Source organism: Oryza brachyantha, chromosome 4, assembly GCF_000231095.2.
Source record: "Oryza brachyantha chromosome 4, ObraRS2, whole genome shotgun sequence".
Classification (NCBI taxonomy): Eukaryota; Viridiplantae; Streptophyta; class Magnoliopsida; order Poales; family Poaceae; genus Oryza; species Oryza brachyantha.
This window is the reverse complement of record NC_023166.2, coordinates 2,807,299-2,827,343: the sequence shown is the minus strand read 5'-3', so window position 1 is coordinate 2,827,343 and position 20,045 is coordinate 2,807,299. Positions and strand designations below refer to the sequence as shown.

The following is a 20,045-nucleotide window of genomic DNA, read 5'->3' as shown; positions in this document are numbered from 1 at the left end:
CACCATATTTCAAGTTACATACACATTTTTACAACATTCAACATATATTCATACATATTTTTCGAAGCAAAGTGTGGGGCATCATATAGTACTGGACAAACAAGTGTATGTCTCTTCAGCAATTTCTCTCGACAAGTGATTGTGGATACATGGATTAAGGGTATCTGCTGAACTTGCCTGTTCATATATGGTTGAGGGTGTATAGAGATAGAGTTAACACCATATAGTTCGACTCAGGTAAGAAAGATCATGCGTCCTATGGCCAACCAAGTAAACCTAGTCAGACACTACCAAATATCATGTAAATGCCGGAAACATCGTATATGACTCGGTATTTGACCTTTGTAACCCTACCCCTGGTATATAAGGAGAGGTAAGGGGTCCCTCGAGGAAAAGATATATATCCACAAATCAAAGCTACTCAAAATGGACATGGCTAAACCATTGACATCGGTAGTAGGGTATTACTTTCTATTTGAAGGCCCAAAACTGGATAATCTCCTGCCCACCTTCTTTGTTTTGATTTTAATTGTCAGTTGTTACCCCTTTTATTATTGTCGGTACGAAACATCGACAGTGACTAAATTGTATGTTAGCATAAGTTGCATTACCGTTAGTATATTTCACTCGGAAAAAAGACTACCATAACGGCACTCTGTGGTCATCAGGACTGCCTGCAATATTAGCTAGTGTCCATGTATAGCCTGGACATATTCCTGTTTATACTCCTAGCCCAAGAGGACATCCTTGGTTCTAGTTAATTCCGTGCATGCCGTTTCCTCTTGCATATATAAGCAGGGAACCATCGCTCCCTTCCCAAACAAAAAGTTGAATAATTTGGAATATTAATTTCGTCAGAAGTAGTGTGTGGTTAATTGTATATTATAATTATAATGGAGATGTTGCGTAAATTCTTCCCAGCCATCGTTGTCATCCTCCTTGTTGTTGTTGCCACTGGTAAGTGTCTTCACCGTGATTATGTCTGTATACTATGCATGATTCCGTAAGTCATATATTCTAGAATTAATTTTGTTTATCAATACATTTTTTTCCTCCACCAAAACACATGCACCATTCTAAAAAACGTATACCAAAACCTGACTGTTTTCCTTTTTATGGCACCATAAAATCAATCTAGCAGCTAAAATTAATGAATCGGTCCAAAATAAAATTGTGTTTTAAGTTTCTTATTCCAGGTGTAAGACTTGTGTGAGGGTATAAAAATGATCACAGGTCGAATCTATGCCTAACCTAGCTGCCCCCCAACCGTCATTAAAACAATGCCATTTCAAAATCGATAGTAATAACATTAGTTAGTTTTATTTCTGGAAGACATATTTCGCACAGATGAAAATAATATAGCCAATTGATGATTTGGTCACAGCATATATTTTCATACTTATTACATCTGCGTACGTATCTACTGTTTTTTTTGGGTTAAATAAAAAAATCGAATCTTAAATGATTTGTCTTATTGGGTTGAAAGAATTAAGTATAGATAAAACGAAATTAATTAGTGGGAGTAATTAATTGTAATACGTGTTAAATATATGTGTGGCAGGGGTGTCGCCGGTGCGGGCAGAGAGGGAGTGTGAGACGGTGAGCCTCCGGTTCGAGGGGCCTTGCATGGTGGAATCCAACTGCGCCAACGTGTGCCGGACGGAGGGGTTCGTCGGCGGCAGGTGCAGCACGTTCGCACGCCGCTGCATCTGCATCAAGCCGTGCTGAGGCTGCCTGTCCGTGCATCGACCATGGCCTCATTTTGCAGCACTAATTAATTAATTATCATTTAAATTTGTCTGCATCTTTCAGTCATTAACTATAATTTCTTAAATTTCTTGGGGAAGCTTGAATAAGTAAATATCGTCATCTCGCTTAATTCATGTCACGTTTTCCCTTGACTGGGTGTACAACAGAGTCCTGCATACAAAATTGTGTTTGTCTCTCTCTCTCTCTCTTTTTCTTTTGTGTATTTGTTTTTTGTTGTAAGGAGATTTCATGACCATAGGTTTGTTTGTATTAGTTGTTTGTTTTGCATTATGGGTCATTATTGAATCGATTGTTAAGTTATCATCACATAGTTAATGTGGCTAGCTATGCGCATGTGCCTACTTAGATGTCTCCCGGATACATTTATCCTTGTAACCCAAATACAAGGGTTCCTATGGGTCGACCGGCTAGATGTACCAGCCAAATTAAACAAACTAGCGGTCAACCCGAGCGATCCACGGGTTATTGTTACTAAAAACGAATATGGTGCCTTTACTATCGCAGTATATCATGAGTGGTCAACCACTCCTAATGTTGAGACGAAATTTCTAAGGCATATAGCATGCCCTATATCTTCATAACATGCCACAGATTCTGGCTACGTACGTTATCAATGATGGAGTTGAAGATTGTTTGGAGCTTTTCCTTGAAATTGCTCCTCCTATATGGGTGAAAACAAATTGTGGTGTGGACATTTTACTATTATCGCACTCTGAAAATCAGCAATTGAATAGCGCGCGACATTAAGATCATCTGATTTTCTATATGTGAGGATGAAATGCTTAGTGCCTTCCAAATAACACATGACTTACTTAATAGCCTTTCAGTGGTTTAAACATGGATTGGCTTGAAATCTGCCAAGCATGCTAGTGACATATGCTAAGTCTACACATATACAAACTTAAGCATACATTAAACTTCTCATACTAGAATCATATGATACCAACTTCAATTGTTTTGATATTTCTTTGACATTGGAATAATCCAAACTTATCCCATTTAACTATTGGGGCAAGTATGGCAGAACACTTACTCATGTTATATCTGTGAATTACTTTACTGATGTGATGTACGTACTTCGATATAATCCTAGTGTAGGTGTGATAGACCTATCTCGGTGTATTTCAGTACATAAAACATAAGTTGTCTCACCAAGATCTTTCATATATATATATATATATATATATATATATATATATATATATATATATAACTACTATACAACGCTTTGAGCACTATGTAATAAACAGTGCGTGACACACCACAACCAAACTAGACCCCACATCACCCACCAATAGAGCAATCACCCTACCTATGCACATTGCAGTTAAATTTTAACCTTTTGATTTACTTGCGGGGATGCCTTTGAATAAAGTGAGTTAAGTTTTGACTTCTTACGGTCAAATTTTAATTTACTGAAGCACGAATACAAGCCAGTGAACACAAATTAATTTTTAATTCAAGAACACGTTGCACACATATTGAGTTATTTTTTAACGGACACGCCCACCAGCAAGCACGCACATTGCGCTGTTATACTATGCAATTAAAGTTTAACTTATCGAACAACACAACCCATGCTAGGCATATGAGTTAATTTTTAACTAACACACCGGTAGTGGGGTTGGATTTTAACTCTACAGTGTTTTGTTGGGGGTGGTGGTGGTGGGAGGGGGCTGGCCTGTCTTGTAGACCCATTTACACCCTACTCTATTGACTGCATGCACCAGTAATTTCTACTAAGTCCTTACTTTATTATGTCTCACAGACTTTAATTCCACTTTCATAGCTTCATCAAATGAGGTAGGATCATATACCTTCACAATATCTTTTCCTAAATAGACTTCACAATAACATTGGATGGCATATATGCTTTTCTATTGTGATCTTGTAAGTTTTTATTATTTGTTACTGACGGTTCAGAACTTTATTCTGGACTTTTGTTATTGTGTGTTTGATACATATATTGAGTATCAATATTGGCCTCAGTATTATTGTCAGAAAAAGTGGTATTACTAGTGTTCCCATCTAATGTTACTATCTGATTCACATGCACTTCATTCTATACCATTCCTGTCTCAATGCGAGTTAATTTTGTTCTGTGAGCTTTCCCTGACATCATTATTCTCTAAGAATACAACATATCTTGTTCCCAGAAACTTAGTGACACAATATGCACAATAAAATCAGTATCCCTTTGACCTTTCTAGATACCCAATGAAATCAGTTTAATGTTGTGGGGTCTAATTTCTTTAGTTGTTGGTTGAATATCTTAGCTTATACGACACATGCCCACACACGCAAATACTTTAAGTTTGGCTTTCTACCATCCCATAATTCATAAGATGTTTTGGGAACCAACTTATTAGGAACTCTACTGAGTATTTGAGCATTTGTTTTAAGTGCTTCCATCCACAAGTTCACAGACATACTAGAATGACTAAGCATACTTCAAACCATGTCTATTAGTGTATAGTTACATCACTCTGTCACTCCATCCTGATATGGTTCTTCAGGAATGGAATACTGAGTGACTATTCCCTGCTCTTGAATGTATTAGGAAAATTTACTATGATTTTTCCCATATGAAATATGTCCCACCAAATATTCTCCTCCCAATCTTATCTCACCACTTTAATCTTCACATTGTCCTGTTTTCCATCCGAAACTTTGAAGATTTTAAAGTTCTCAAGCTAATCATACACCTCTTTAAGAGGGAACATATATCCATGACGGGAATAATCATCTGTAAAGTTATAAATGAGTCATGACAAACAACAGACATCACTTAGAATGTTCCACGTATATCAATATGAATTATTTCTAAAGGAGTCCTACTGTGGTAGCACCTTTTTTAATGGCCTTAGAGAATTTCCCCATAATAGAGTCTATGCAATGATCCGTGTCATCAAAATTGAAATGGTTGAATATCTTTTTTAAATGAGGTGGCCCATTCCCCTAAGAAATGTGGCCTAAATGACATCACCACCATTTTGGTGACGTCTTGTTCATCACATTATCATCCATAAAGAGCAAATAAAATTTATCTTGCACGGTGGCAAGACCAAAATCAACATTATTATACTTAATGATGCACTTGATCTTAACGAATTACATTGATAAACATTGTTTGTTAAAACCATCACCAAAATTAAGTTTTTATTGACAGAAGGAGCATATAAAATATTATAAAAATATAATCTAAAGCCACGAGGAAGTCGATAATGAATTTCCCCAACAGACGACACTTGAATCCGAGCTCCATTAGCTACTCTTAGGATTTGCTCCCTCTTTATTAGGGTTCTCATGGTACAGGATCCCTTTGATGAATTAGAAACATGCACAGTGGCCCCTAAGTCACCCCACTAAGTATTATGGGTAAATTCAACATAAAATGATTCATCCATATTGGAAACAAAAGCAATAATTTCATTAACATACTTGATAAAACAATCATTGAAGGTTTTACATTCTCTCTGTGTATGTCCTAGTTGTTTGTAGAACTTGCACAAGAATGTTCTAGTAGGAACTGGCGTTGCTAACATTAGGGCCTTGCCTTTCTAGGCAGTCTAAGCAGTCTACCAAGGAGAGGATTTACGGTTCGCATTGTTGGAACATTTGGGAATTGGATGACCACCGTTGATTGAAATTTATCTTACCGAATCAAACAATACTGAGGAGGATCAACTAATCTTGATTTTTCTTTTTCTCCACCTTTTGCCATTCTTTGTCCTCAACAGAATGAGAAGATAGGTCAACTAGGGTCCGTTTGTTCTTTTAATTTGAGTGTTATAATTAAGATTGAATGAATCGTAAGCTTTAGGGAGTTAGCTCATGGTGAAGTATAGTAGAAAGCCGTTAGAAATAGCCATGTGCATGATATTGAGCTCATGGGCCATAGCAGTCATCTCCATGAGTTGCTTTCTAAAGACACTCTTACCATTATATTGACCTGTTAGCATTATCGTGATGATAGTACTAGCGTATGTTTTCGAAGAACTCTTAAACTTGGCTTCAATATTGGCCATGTACGTTCTGATGTTACCTAGGTCCATTATCCCACTAACAATGGTAGGACAAATGTTACTCTTAATACACATGAGACATATCTTGTTGGACATAGTGTTGGCAATGGGGCGGGTCGGGGTCTGGTTGGGTAAGAATGGCCCCGGCCTTGACCCCGATCCTTGGCATTCTCCCCCGACCCCTGCCTCGAGCGAATATTAGGGCCCCGTCACCCAACCAGTGGAGAGGAGAGGAGACTGACCTAGGTTCCTGGTCGCCGGCATGGGGAGGTGTTGCCGGTATGGCTGCCGATGTGAGGAGGCAGCGACATCCTGGGCTCGTAGCCACCAGGTAGGAAGGTGCTACCAATGTGACTGCCAGTGTGGGGAGGAGGCAGTGATGTCCTATTGACGGCGTCCTGGTGATGGCGTCGAGCAGTTGTCGGCGCCAACATGGAGGGGAGGTGGCGGCGCCTGCAGTGGACGGGGGGCGGCAACGGCATTGGCAGCGTTGGCTGAAGTGGAGGTGAGGCAGCGCAGGCTAGAGGGAAGGGGACCAGCCACCGACAACTAGAGGAAGGAGTGAGGGACCATGGGAGTTGGTCCAACTTTTTTCATTTCTAATAAAATCGAGGCCCCGTGGGAAATCCCTACTAAGATTTTTTGAACCCCCGGCCCCATCCTTGAACAAACCAGGGCCCTGGACCTGATTCCTCATGGGGCCAAGTTGCTCCCTGGCCCTAGCCCTGACCCCGATGGGGAATCTGCGAACCCTAGTTGGACTTCTCCCGTGCAACTAATTTCTCATTATACTGACCCGTAAGCTAAGTGTAAGTATTGACCATGGCAAAGGGCTCCTACATAATGGCTAGGCCATACTCAAGCATCACAAGATTGAGCAACATGACATTCTTCCACTTACCATAATTTGAACCCTCAAGAGGCAAAACTTCTCTAAGCTGACCAAATGCTAAGAAGCATGAAACATACATAAGTGTAATGTGCATGCAATTAATTGTATATTGATAGCACAAAAAAATCCTAAATTATATGTGGTTGGGTAGAAAAATAGTGAAGAAAATCAAATACTAATAATCCATAACCCGAAACCATAATTAACATCAGTCAAAATACAAATTCATGGAATAAAATTATCAAGCTAAATTGCTCACTTGATTCAAGTTAGCTATAATTTAAATAAAAACAGGGTAGCTTATTAAAATTTCTGCGACTTTCAGATTAGTTTTATACATAAATGTCATTTAAACCAATTGTGGAAATGAAAAAACATTAGGAACAAATGGTGATGACGACGGCACGTGGGGCAGCTAGGCAGAGGGGTGGCATGTTGAGGCCGTGCACTACCGCAGTACCATTGAGCGCCATTGCTGGCATATGGAGCACGAGCTCGAGCAGCAGTTTCAAATGCCGTTTAAGCCCGAGGTACACAATGGACACGCGTGCCTCCTCCATGGCTCAGTTATCATCCATATCAACACGTACGAGGCTAACTATGTGATTAAAATTAGAAACTGGAGGTTGTAAAAATGCTACTTTAATATAAATTGCGATTAAAACGACCTTACTAGTAATAAATCCTACTCCAATAGAACTAAAGGATGAACCCTAATTCAGTTTGAGGATAACTATACTACATGAACATGCGATATGAACTCTAATTTGCATCAACTGATATAGTAATTAGGTTTCATATGGAAGGATGGGTTAAGGCTATAGAGTACGACTCTGATAACAAATGTAGATTATGCAATCTATTAAAATTAGTATGCTTAGCATAAGATCACCCTAAAGAGGAATTTTCTCTTCATTGACCGTTTCTTGAAGTCATGGCAATCACCTCCATTTCTCATATGTGATTCGTAGACTAAGTAGCGGAAGTAGCTAGGGGTTTGGTTCACATAGCTGTATCTGAGGACATCACTCCATTGGATATACACAACATTCCTCTGTCGGTCATTCAAGGTCCGCGATGATTGAATTTATAGGTGAGCTCATTCCTAAGTCCTTCTTTATATGATTTTAAGAATAGATTGCCACCAAATGATTATATTATTATTAGGAACAATGAAGAGGACAAGGAGATAGTTAAGGATGTACTTAGAGGCGTGGAGGACCGTCAATGACGTCCAAGTCAAGATGGAGGCCAAGCCAAGTGAATTTTCAAGTACAACTCATAGTCTAGGACTAGTCTGTACTCAAATGGGCCCCTAGGTCACATACATGCTTGGATTGGGGTGTTCATTTATATGGATGGAGAGCTAAAAAATCATTACAAGTCAATTGGAATCGACCAAACAAGTTGACATCCATAAACTGGTGTCGCAGAATTTTGGGCCTTCAGGCCATGAATCTTGTTGGAGTCCATAGGGGTTGCAACAAGGGGTTTTCCATGACCCTAATATATATATATTAGTAGCCACCGCCATATTTAGGGGTGGGTTTTTCTTAGATTGTACTGTCTATAACAGTTTCACTGTTTGTTCGATTTGTGAGACCCTAGCTTGTGAGTTTAATCATTCATATGTAATTTGGTTTCAATCTACCTTGTTCTTGTTTGTGTTCTTCAATTTGCAAGCAGGGATGAGCCTTCTCTACGAGATCAACCGGGTTTGGATACAATTGATAACCAGAGTAGACGTGGTGTTGCGATTGTGGGGCTCAAGGGCGTGTTCCTTCAAAAGATGGATCGAGTTGTGTCGTGACTCCACCAAATTGAGTGATTATCATAATATTTTGGAAGATCGTGAACCTTTGTCCTCACCAGTGTATTTGCCGACTTGATTTGAAGGGGTCATAGGGGACATTCAGGACAGTGGCGGTGGCCTTTGCGTTGCTGCCTACATGATCATAGGGACTACCCTTCGGAGCTTCTACAACACCTTGAGTTATTGAGGTTAGGGTTTTCTTGTTTGTGGAGATGGTACCTTGAGTAAGATCGTCACCTAGCTGGAAGCCAGCCGCCCTTTTAATTTTGACCTGAGGAGATTGGGGAAACCCAAATATGGCAAGTAATCAAGCGCTACCGATGATTGCTTGCAAAAAATTGGAAGGTTGTCGCATTGATCACGCGCGGGCATAGGCTAGGATGGAAAGCGCGGCGTGTGATTCTCTCATAGCGAGAGATTTATTCCCAATAAGATATAATATATATGGGTCAACCAAAAAAAACTAAATACTAGGTATGGGGCCAAAATCAGACTTGAGCTATAAGATATATGTGATTTGACTTCCTCACAAGCAGCAAGGTGGAACTCGACTCTTCAGGTATACCAATTGGCTCAGAATTCACTATTGAGTACATTGTGCCACATGCCACTGGAGGTGGAGACAACATCTCCTGGACGGACAGCTAGCTAAGCATCGCTAACTCCTGCAAAACCACTAACCCTATCAATACAGTGTGCTGTATGTCCAGCGGGGAGTGTCATACAATTCATCTTGCTGAACTCGAATCAGCAATGTGTCATTTTCATGCCATCAGCAAAATTTTGGGGCCAGCTTGGCCTCGGGAGCTGGCACCTCGAGAACTAGTGGATGTGGATTTCCACCTTGTTGCTCACAAGGAGCCCAGCACGTTCAAATAAGCCGAATAGGAACAAGTGGTATATTGCTACGCACTATCACTTCATTCATGGATGTGTCGAAGAAGGTATGGTCAATGTTGAATTTGTTAGAAAACATGTGCACGTATAAGTTTTTATTAGTTCCACATAGTTTTTGTTAAGTTTATGGTGAAGGTTGTTGGTTGCATGCACCATGTTGGGTCGTGTAGGATGTTGTGCGGTATGAAGGATCGTAGGGTGAGCATGCAGGGCAATCACAACCACTCCCGGCTTGGCTTAGCAATCAAAGTGTTTAGTGCATGACTGAAAAGCTATAGCAAGTTTTACGAAGCACCAAAATGCTTGATGTCAAGCACCATCTTTCTACTGTTGATGTTCTTACTCCATTAGACACAGTGACATTGGGAGCTTGTGTACCGAGATGATGGTTCTCATAATCATGTGATTACATGAAGAGAACACATATTTTGAGTACGCTGAATGGATATTGGTTGATTTGTCGACTCCCTCTACAACCTACCTCATCTTGCCCTAACCCTAGGGCCTAGGCTAAAATGGTAAAACAAGAAGGGATCTACAATACAACTAGATGATGGTATTCTCCAATGGAACTAGGCGAGAGACTATATCTACCACATCTTCTTGCTGTTCTCCTCGCAATTGTTCTGTTTGTATGCTTATTTGATACATCCTTGTTTTCGCTTGCTGAAATACTATTGACAAAATTTCTTTGTCCACGAATTTTGCAAGAATATGGTCCTTTCTATGTCAATGAATTTTGCATTATCCCCTATAGCCTCCTTGGTTTTCATTTCGATCTCCTCTATACATATTCCCTTTGTTGACAGTTTAATTTTTTAAATGACTATTTTGTTATAAATCAATATTTTTTTATATCGTTATTTTTGTTTTCGAAGTATAGCACATAAATCAAATGGTTAGCGAATAGGATAGGTACATTTGTAATCAAATTGAAACAATATGGGTTCACTGAAAACTCAAGGGCAGATAATAAATTTTCCCAAAATTGTTACACCATGCTTAATTTAGATGGTGATTGGCGTGCGACTAGCCAAAGAAGACAGGTATGATCCGCCGAACTAATATATGGACCTCAGCCCATATCACAAAAGTCTACCTCATGGGATGACATGTGAGGAAGTTTAGTACCACCTTGCTTATTATTGGAGAAGGAGACCTCCTTATAACGGGGATGATGTCTGTCATGCCCAGAAATTCCTCACACGAATTTCTGAACTTAATTGTGTATTAAATCCCTGTCCAGGACCAGCCATGGTACACAAAAAGACATCCAGGGTACAAAAAAGACAATGTTGATTACATAACCATCGTTCTTAGAAACAACTGAAAATAACACTTATTCTAGTGAAAATGCAGCGGAAAGAAAAAGGTAGACTAGCTCCTGCGGGTACGGCTCCAGTCCACAGGCGAAGCTTCGACGGCAGACCAGCTCACTCCTAAGAGACACCTCCATCGGACTCAACTTCTAGCTCTGAAGGGGGAAAAAGTTGGGCAAGGCTGAGTACAAACCACCGTATTCAACAAGTGACATGGACAAGGGGGTAATAAATGATGCATAGGGATTAACAAGGGCAGGCTAGGATTAGTTGCAATAAAGCAGCAGTTAAATAATTAACAGAGATTAAAAAGAATAAAGGTAATTGAATACAGTAAAGGATAAGTAACTAACAGTTGTAAAATACCACAACACTGTCCAACGTTACACCACGTTGCAACAGGCCCAATCACTACTCAACGTTACACCACGTTGCAGTAGCCCCGAGTGAAAACCAGTTTACCCAAGTTATTAAAGGTTCACTAATCACAGTGAAGCTGGGAGCTCGCCCGTAACCGTGGGCACGGCTATTCGAATAGATTGTACTCTGATCAGAGGTGCACTACTGTACCCACAAGACACGACTCCACTACACTTGAACGTGCGCCGACATACCACCATGGTATACCGGAAAGGAGACCGTGATAGGACCCGTCACATAACCCTCCCTATTTAATCGCACCACACTTCAGGTTTCACCCCTTCCTTTACACCAAGTCGGGCAGTCCCCTCTTGTGCCTTGGTAGATCTGGAAGCAGCAGAGGCTTTCATTACACCACGATTGCCCATCCATACTCCATCACGCCTACCCTTGCCTCGGTACGTCAAATAGTTCGAAGCCATGCTTCAAATCCCACCTTACCCATTTCGGCATGTGGTTAGCACTTAATTACTTGCAGGGTTTCCCGTGAACCGGTCCTTAATTGCCATGGGTGTGACTCTCAAAACCATGCACCCACAGCCCACCATTATCAATATTTTAGTTGACATTAACCCGAACCGGGTGATGAACCATTATCTCAGCTATTCAGAACTAAACATGATTTAATGTGATCCCATGAGCTACTTGTTCTAAGCACGGCTAAGCATTAACCTAGGCCTAACATTAATCAAGTTACCCCTGGTCTAGCAATGAATAAAGTTGGATAAACAACGGCATAATAATAAGGTTTACCCGAAAAATAACATATAGTAAATACATTAATTAAAACAATGCATATTTGAATAAAGAAAGCGGGGAATTTGCAATAATGGGTTCAATATGATCAAGGATGAGTGCCACTTGGCTTGCTCTGGCCCCTGGGGAACTTCGGCGACGATCTCGAAGTAAACCGGCTCTTCGGCGGGGTCCGAATCTAAGCGACAAAGCACAAAAATAAATAAAACAGGCACAAACTCTACTGAAACCGCAAAAGAAAGTATTTTTAATGGATTCTTGGCAATTTTATGAATTTAATGAAATTTGGATCGACCTAAACGGAGACTAGATGAATTACTTATGAATTTTAGAAGTTTTCTGGGTTTTTAACTAAACAGAAAAGTCCTAAATCAATTATTGCGCAATTAATGGGGCTGCTGACGTCAACGAGGAGAGAGGAGGCGCTGACGGGTGGGGGCCACTTGTCGGTGGGAGAGGGGAGAGGAGAGGCTGACAGGTGGGTCCCACGGGAGGAGAGAGGGAGGAGGGGTGCGGGGCAACTGACGGGTGGGTCCCGCTCGTCAGCGAGGGGGAAACAGAGAGGGGGAGGAGAGCGCGGCCGGCGGCAGGAGCTTCGGGCGGTGCGGCGGTGACCGAGGGACGGCGGCGCTAGCGGACGGCGGTGGTGCCATGACGACGGCTACGCGGCGACGACCACGCACGAATCGGCGACGCAAGGGCGCGCCCGAGAGGGGAAGCGGTGGCCGGCCAACACGACGGCGACGAGCGCGCGCCGCGCGCACGGCGGCGAGAGGTGGCAATGGGTGCCGGCGGCGGCGGCACGGTGACCGCGTGGTGAAGGAGGCGATGAGGGAAACACAGCGACGGCGGAGAGGTGGCGCATGACGCCCGGCGATGGCGCGGGTGGTCCGGCGGTGACGGCGAGGACAAAGGAGAGGAGGAGAGGGAGGTGGGGACGCTCACCGGCAGAGGCGAACGCATGACGCCCGGCGGCGGTGAAACCTGAAGTGTGGTGCAATTAAATAGGGAGGGTTATGTGACGGGTCCTATCACGGTCTACTTTCCGGTATACCATGGTGGTATGTCGGCGCACGTTCAAGTGTAGTGGAGTCGTGTCTTGTGGGTACAGTAGTGCACCTCTGATCAGAGTATAATCTATTCGAATAGCCGTGCCCACGGTTACGGGCGAGCTCCCAGCTTCACTGTGATTAGTGAACCTTTAATAACTTGGGTAAACTGGTTTTCACTCGGGGCTACTGCAGCGTGGTGTAACGTTGAGTAGTGGTTGGGCCTGTTGCAACGTGGTGTAACGTTGGACAGTGTTGTGGTATTTTACAACTGTTATTTACTTATCCTTTACTGTATTCAATTACTTTTATTCTTTTTAATCTCTGTTAATTGTTTAACTGCTGCTTTATTGCAACTAACCCTAGCCTGCCCTTGTTAATCCCTATGCATCATTTATTACCCCCTTGTTCGTGTCACTTGTTGAGTACGGTGGTTTGTACTCAGCCTTGCCCAACTTTTTCCCCCTTCAGAGCTAGAAGTTGAGTCCGATGGAGGTGTCTCTCAGGGGTGAGCTGGTCTGCCGTCGAAGCTTTGCCTGTGGACTGGAGCCGTACCCGCAGGAGCTAGTCTACCTTTTTCTTTCTGCTGTATTTTCGCTAGAATAAGTGTTATTTTCAGTTGTTTCTAAGAACGATGGTTATGTAATCAACATTGTCTTTTTGTGTACCCTGGCTGGTCCTGGACAGGGATTTAATAAACAATTAAGTTCAGAAATTCGTGTGAGGAATTTCTGGGCGTGACAATGTCTGAGCTATTTAAGACATGTGTGGTGGAGAGAAAAGGTGCAACGCACGCCCACACTCGCTCGCATCATCCTCACACAGACGCAACTATCTTTTGCAGTTTTGTTTTGTTGTAGTCCTTCGGTTGCGATTCTGTTTTGTTTTATCTGAATAACCCGTACATGTAACGATGTCGTATGGAGTCCGGATACGGTATGCAGGATATATCCAGTTCGGTTATGTGAAGTGGAGATAAGGCAGGCGTCCTGATCATGTGACCTATTACCTTTATATATACCGAGCCAACGCCTTGTCACATAACACGAAAAAAAAAGTAATCTAGGTTTTTGCCTCCACCTCTGTACTACGCCATCGCACATAGCCTACTCTGTTCTATTTGCCGGCATGCACCGGCGATCGGGAGAGCAGGTCTCCAGAACCATTGTCTTTGACGTCCTAGACGGGGTGAAGGTGGCAATAAGCTTTTTGGACAGTGCGCTGCGCGACTGCTTGGCGGTCTTCTATGATGGCTCGTCTACCTCTACGCTCAAGGTCCATGCGTCATCGACAACATCCAACACCGCGCGTCGTTCCTCTGATTTTTGCGGTTACTCGTCAACACGATTAACAACAAAATCAGAAAACTCCGTATGTATTCGCTACATTTTTTATATACGATATGTTCATGTTTTACTGTCTAGTTCACATGTTTAGATTGTATGATTTGGGTATCATATTTTATATGATTAATGTCATGATTTATTTATGGAATAAATTAAATCATTATGTGCTTATATATTAAACATGATCTTGCCAGCCTATCGAAAAGATTGAGAATACATATCTAAAGAAGACGCACGTAGAAGGAAGAGAAGAGTTCTGTGCAAACATGGCATTTTAAGTTCCCTTGAGCTTGTATCTAACGTCCAAGTGTAGCAACCACAGAACATGACGTATGTGCAGTTTTGATTGCTACTACCTCAGAAAGCTATCATTATTCTAGAGATGTGCATACAAGGGTGGATATAGATGTAATACAAGGCATATCCAAAATTATGTGTCTAAGAAGATCAACATTGTCGTGGATGGGGCTGTATTTTAAGCATTTTTAACACCAGATTCCAAAATACAGGTGACAATATGGGAATTCAATATTTTATAGAAATTAATAGCGATTCCAAATTAACCAGACTACTTGAGCTTCTTTATGCTCGTGGTAATTTGATCAACAATGACTCGGAATATTTTTGGGACCCATAGTCTTTTACTAGCTCGCAGACACATTGCAGGCCAATAGTAGCTATCGACTAATATTAGCCGATTTTATATATTTAGGCTGAAAAAAAATGTACGGTCAAAATGACTTGTGCATTACGCAGCCTTTTTGCATAAATAAGGATGACAAAGCCCATCCTTCCTCAAAACCAGAACCAACACTTCAACACAAACATAAAATGGAGTCATCACGCAAGTTCTTCCCTGCCATAGCTGTCCTCCTCCTGCTTATCGTCGCCACACGTACGTACACTACGAGACAACTAATAATAGCTCTTTGCATGTTCATAATATTTAGACAAGGTTTTCTTTTTCAATCGTCCGTAGTAATCGATCCGATTTTTTTTTCAATTGATGCCGTTAACTTTTTAATTTACGTTTGACCTTTCACCTTATTCAAATATTTTTTCTAAATGTGGAAAATTATAAATTATACTTAAAATTATTTTAGTAATGAATCAAACCATAACAAAATAATGAATAATTATATATTTTTTTATTGGTCAAACGTAGATCCAAATGTCAGCGGCATCAGCTAAGAAAAAGGAGGAAGTAGTATATTCTCACAGTTATGTTCCATAAATCATGGGGAGATTGAGAATTTTTGGGCGTGTTATTATTTCATGTGTGGATTATTTTGCGAAATGATCAGAGCTGGCGCCAACGGAGGCGAGGGATTGCGAGACGGCGAGCAGCAAGTTCACCGGGATGTGCGTCATAGCTGCCAACTGCGAGCACCTGTGCAAGGCGGAGGGGTTCTTGGGCGGCGCCTGCAGGGGCTTCCGTCGCCGCTGCATGTGCAGCACCATGTGCTAGGCCAATATATATATACTGCCTTCATCATACATATGATCACATACGTACAGTTCAGTTCATCATATATCGTGCGTGTGAATTAATCCAACTGATCGAATCGATCGCCCGAAATGGGATATGCGTTCGCTGTTTGGAATGCGTCTTGCTTTGAATAATTTTCGGCTGCACCCATGGAATTGTTTTTTAACTATGGTTAAAAGAGTAGGACGGTATGATGTGTTTCCAGTAAATGCACGCACTGAATCATTTTCTGTTTAGGATTTCACGATCTCTGTAAGGTCATGTCAAAGCATTGCATTAATTCTGTGTACTCTCCATTTATACTGTGTGATATTATCGATGTATTTGAAGATTGTTGCGACAGCCAGGGTAGCTGAAACTACCTCCGTCCCGGTCCCGAAATAAGGTCATTTTTTTAGTTTTTAGTTTTTAGATACAATATTTTAACTCTTTGTCTTATTTGAAATTTTATTATGACAAATATTTTTATTGTTACAAGATGATAGAATATGAATATTACTTTATACGTTACCAATTTTTTTAAGTTTTTTACCAAATTTTCAAATAAGACGAATGGTCAAAGCATTGGGTACAGAAATCGAAAAATGACGTTATTATAGGACAGAGGTAGTATTATATATGAACCCTTCTACTGTATTGGTCCAATTCTGAACGAATTATAGTCATAGATCTCTGATTTCAGCAAATTTCGTTCTCTGGGAAATGTGCTGACTACGAAAAAATACAGTACCACATACGGGCGGGCTATCTATTCAATCTGATTTCAGGTCTGTATGGGGGAGCTTTTCCCAGCTGCCCCAAACGGTCTACAGTTTCTAAAAATATGTAGTTACAGATTCTGAAAAATGAACTAAGAATCCAAAAACTGGAGGAGCTGGGTTTATAAGCTTTTCCAGATTCTCAGAAGTTGGCTACGAAGCAGTTGTTTCTTAGAATCTAAAGCTCCACAAACAGGCTCTAAGTTTCACAATGTTCGCAACTGAAAAAAGTTTTATTCACAAAACTTTTTTCATCAGGGAACATTGTGTTTTGCTTTTTCCCTTAAAAGCCAAATGATGACCACCTTTGCCATAGCAATTTAAACATGTACAAAAAGACCTCTTGTTTCGGTTCCTTTGCTAAGTTTGTTGTTAAACAAAGATCCAAGTACGATATTTTAGGAGATAGGTTTCAGAGATAGAAGGAAGTTGTTATCATACGTAACATGGAGATAGGATACAACTAGTTTCCCCATTGATTCATGATTTGTTTAGGATCAGTCTTCAAGATGTAAGACTCGGTTTGTAATACAATGCTAGGGTAGTTACTAGCTCATATATATAAGCACACAACCTGCAGTCTCTACTGAGGTAGAACCCTTCAACTATTTTGTTCTCTGATATGGTATCGGAGCCATTCCTCCAGCCAAGCTCGTCCAGAGTTTCGGTTCAATTGGCAACTCTTGGAGTCGTGTTTCTTTCTTTTTGCCATATGTTCTCTTTTCTTGGACCAAAAGGTGAGTTCGCGCAAGAATTAGGCCCAAATCTCTCAATAGCCGCCAGTCTCCTCAGCTCTCGCGCGCCCCAGCGATCTCCGCTTTCGCGCGTGCCTGTGTCACTGCTGTCGCACCACCAGGCCACCGCCCGGTTTCCCCATGCGAAATCCAGCTTTCACACAAATTTTGCCACTGTTGCTGCTCACAGTTTTCTTGCATAGATTGGTTCGCGTCGCTGTTGTGTTTTAGGCAGCTCACGCCATGCAAAAAAGTCGGTTGTTTTCCATTTTTTGTTCTGGTTGCAGTGGAAAAAAAGTCGTTAACTCGTTGGTAGGTTAAGCAAGAAAACAAAATAACTTCTGAAAATCATAACTTATTGAACCGAAATTCGTTTAAGCTCGTTCTAATTACAGTGGATCAATAATTTTGGGAAGAATCCGTTAATTTTGCTATTTCAGTGGCCCATTGTTTTGTTTGAAATGTTTCTAATTGCTTGTTCTAGATTTCGACAAAACCATACATAAAGAAACTTCAGTAGGCTATCACAATATACACTTCTAAGAAATAAGGGGCAATTTCGTTCATGCGCCTATTTCGGGTTCTAATACTGATTTTACCCCTCTTTTCAAGGTTTTCGTTTTTGCCCTTGCTTTTTTTAATTGAACGAACTAGTTGTCCCTTCTTTGGATGGAAGGACTAACGGTGTTAAATAACATGTTAAAGGACTATTTTACCCTTTCACGAGAATATCATTTTAATCCTTGTTTTTTAGTCATTTGTATGTTACACTCCATTCTAAATCATAGCAATATACAAAAGCAATATATTGTTAATTCAAATCATGTGTTTAAAAACTTTATAAGCAATGTGTAGCTCTAGTTTATCACACCATCAAACATCCACGTACGATTGATCAGAAAAGATCACAAGAATCTATCAAGTACACGACAAGCAGAACGGCAGAAATCAACATGAAAGTTTCCATAAAGAGGTTTGATGGCACGAACCATTTGCAGCTATCTAGCTTGCAAGCTTGCATTTTGCATGGATCTACACTGAAAATTATTAACCAATAATTCTTACAAGCACACTGAAATTTAGTCAGGCTTAATTATGAGTTCTAATGCCCTACAGCTACAAGCTACTGATCGATCGATGGTGATTCTTCGTCTCCATTCAATTCGATCATTTTAGTAGAACCAGTTGGATCCACGTACTTCGCCGGTGGTTGCTGCATGGCGCCATCGTATTCCACGGCGCCACCTCCTGAGACGTTGAAACATGAACTGAACCTGAACTCCGGTGCCGCCGCGGCGACGTCGCCTCTGAACGGCGTGTCGTCGCGGATGAAGAAATTAGCCTGCTGCTGCAGCATCGCGTTGATGGGAGGGATCGCAGAGGTCGGTTCGGCCGCAGTCGAAGAGGAACCGGAAGCCATCGACGGCAAGGAGGTAGCAGCGCTGGGGCCCCTCACGGTATGCCCCACCCAACGGAGTGACCTGCACCGACGTCCCCATCCGAACCCCTTCGCCACCGGCGGCGGCGGCTGCTGGAGTTCCGCTCGGAGCGGAAGCGGACTGTTCGAGTTGAAGTGTGCAGTTGGGCCGTCGCTCCCCGCCGCCGTCGCGCCGCCCTCCCCATAGCCGAAGCCTCCCCGCCGATGCCGTGCCCCCTCCCCGCCGCCGACGCCCCGCCCACCTCCCAGCCGACGGCGCCGACGCTGCGCCCCCCTCCCAGCCGCCGCAAGCCCCGCCGCCGACGCCCACCAGTCTCCTAGCTCTCAATCTCTGATCCTGTATTTGCCACTCCCAGCTCTATCTCCTCTCTATTCAGCTCTCAACAGGGGTAACTTGTCATTTTTAATTTCGGGAATTAAACTTTTTATTTTTAAAACTAAATATATTTGACAAATAACGGTTAACATAACTTCCATTCAAAATAGAAGAAACCAGTTCATTCAGTTAAAAAAATAGTGGTAAAAACAAAAACCCTAGAAAAAAGAGGTAAAATCAGTATTATACTTCGAAAAAAGGACAGGAACGAAATTATTCCGAGAAATAACTTCAGTGCAGGTATTGACACTGAAAGAAATTCTCAGAACTCAATTAGCTGATTTCTAGGCTTGCCGGAGCTGGCCATGTCGACGGAGAGGCGTTGGAGGAAGACCGAGGGGTGTGCTGGAGGGTGCAAGGGCGCCGGACGGCGGCAGCTGCCCGCGCTCGATGGTGCAGGGGCAGCGGTGGCGGCGGTGGGCGGCGGCGGCGGCCATGGCGTGCTAGCGTCGTCTCCCTCGAGCAGCCGAGGATAATCGAGTCCCTTTCTCCGATCCAATCGATCTCAGTTTTCCAATATCTGTATTCTGGCAGGTGGACCCAGGGGCAAAAGAGTCCACCCAGCTGAGAAGAAAAGATAAAATGGGAAGGAAAAAAGAAAATAGAAGAAAAGATGAGAAAGTGGTGTGGAATAAAGAAATTCGCACTCCCTATGATATATTGTGAAAGACGCGTGAATTAGATGGTAAAAGATAAAAGGCATGCGAATTTATTGCTAAAAGTTAAAAAATATCACAAGAGAGTCGGGACGTATTAATTTGCAAGCATTATTCTTGATTATCGCGGAAGCAGGAGCAGCAGTCCTGACACAACCGGTCGCAGGGGCAGCAGCAGTTAGACGCAGGAGTTTAACTCTGAAACCTTTGCGGTAAATCGAGCATCAGCATATTGGCAGGTCAAGCAGCGGCCGGCAACTGCCAGGTGCAAGTTTTTTTCTATTTTTTTCCACTTCTATGTAAAAAA

At 42.0% G+C, this 20,045-nt stretch overlaps 1 protein-coding gene and 1 long non-coding RNA gene across 2 annotated transcripts; both read left to right on the top strand.

The window, feature by feature from the left end:
- Positions 1–811: 811 nt before the first annotated feature.
- LOC107304063 (defensin Ec-AMP-D1-like) lies at positions 812–2,215 on the top strand. The gene is made up of 2 exons (XM_015836376.2): positions 812–957; positions 1,562–2,215. Exons 1-2 carry the CDS (start codon positions 894–896, stop codon positions 1,726–1,728), a joined length of 231 nt encoding a protein of 76 aa, XP_015691862.1. The 5' UTR covers positions 812–893; the 3' UTR covers positions 1,729–2,215.
- A 12,862-nt stretch (positions 2,216–15,077) lies between these two features.
- Positions 15,078–15,985, top strand: LOC121054284. Its single transcript, XR_005811690.1, has 2 exons — positions 15,078–15,182; positions 15,592–15,985. It is a non-coding gene; the product is annotated as an uncharacterized LOC121054284 (long non-coding RNA).
- The last annotated feature ends 4,060 nt before the right edge of the window (positions 15,986–20,045 follow it).

Coding starts and splice junctions, on each gene's coding strand:
- LOC107304063 (XM_015836376.2), top strand. CDS start 894: ATGGAGATGTTGCGTAAATTCTTCCCAGCCATCGTTGTCATCCTCCTT. Junction 958..1,561: donor CCTTGTTGTTGTTGCCACTG/GTAAGTGTCTTC, acceptor TATGTGTGGCAG/GGGTGTCGCCGGTGCGGGCA.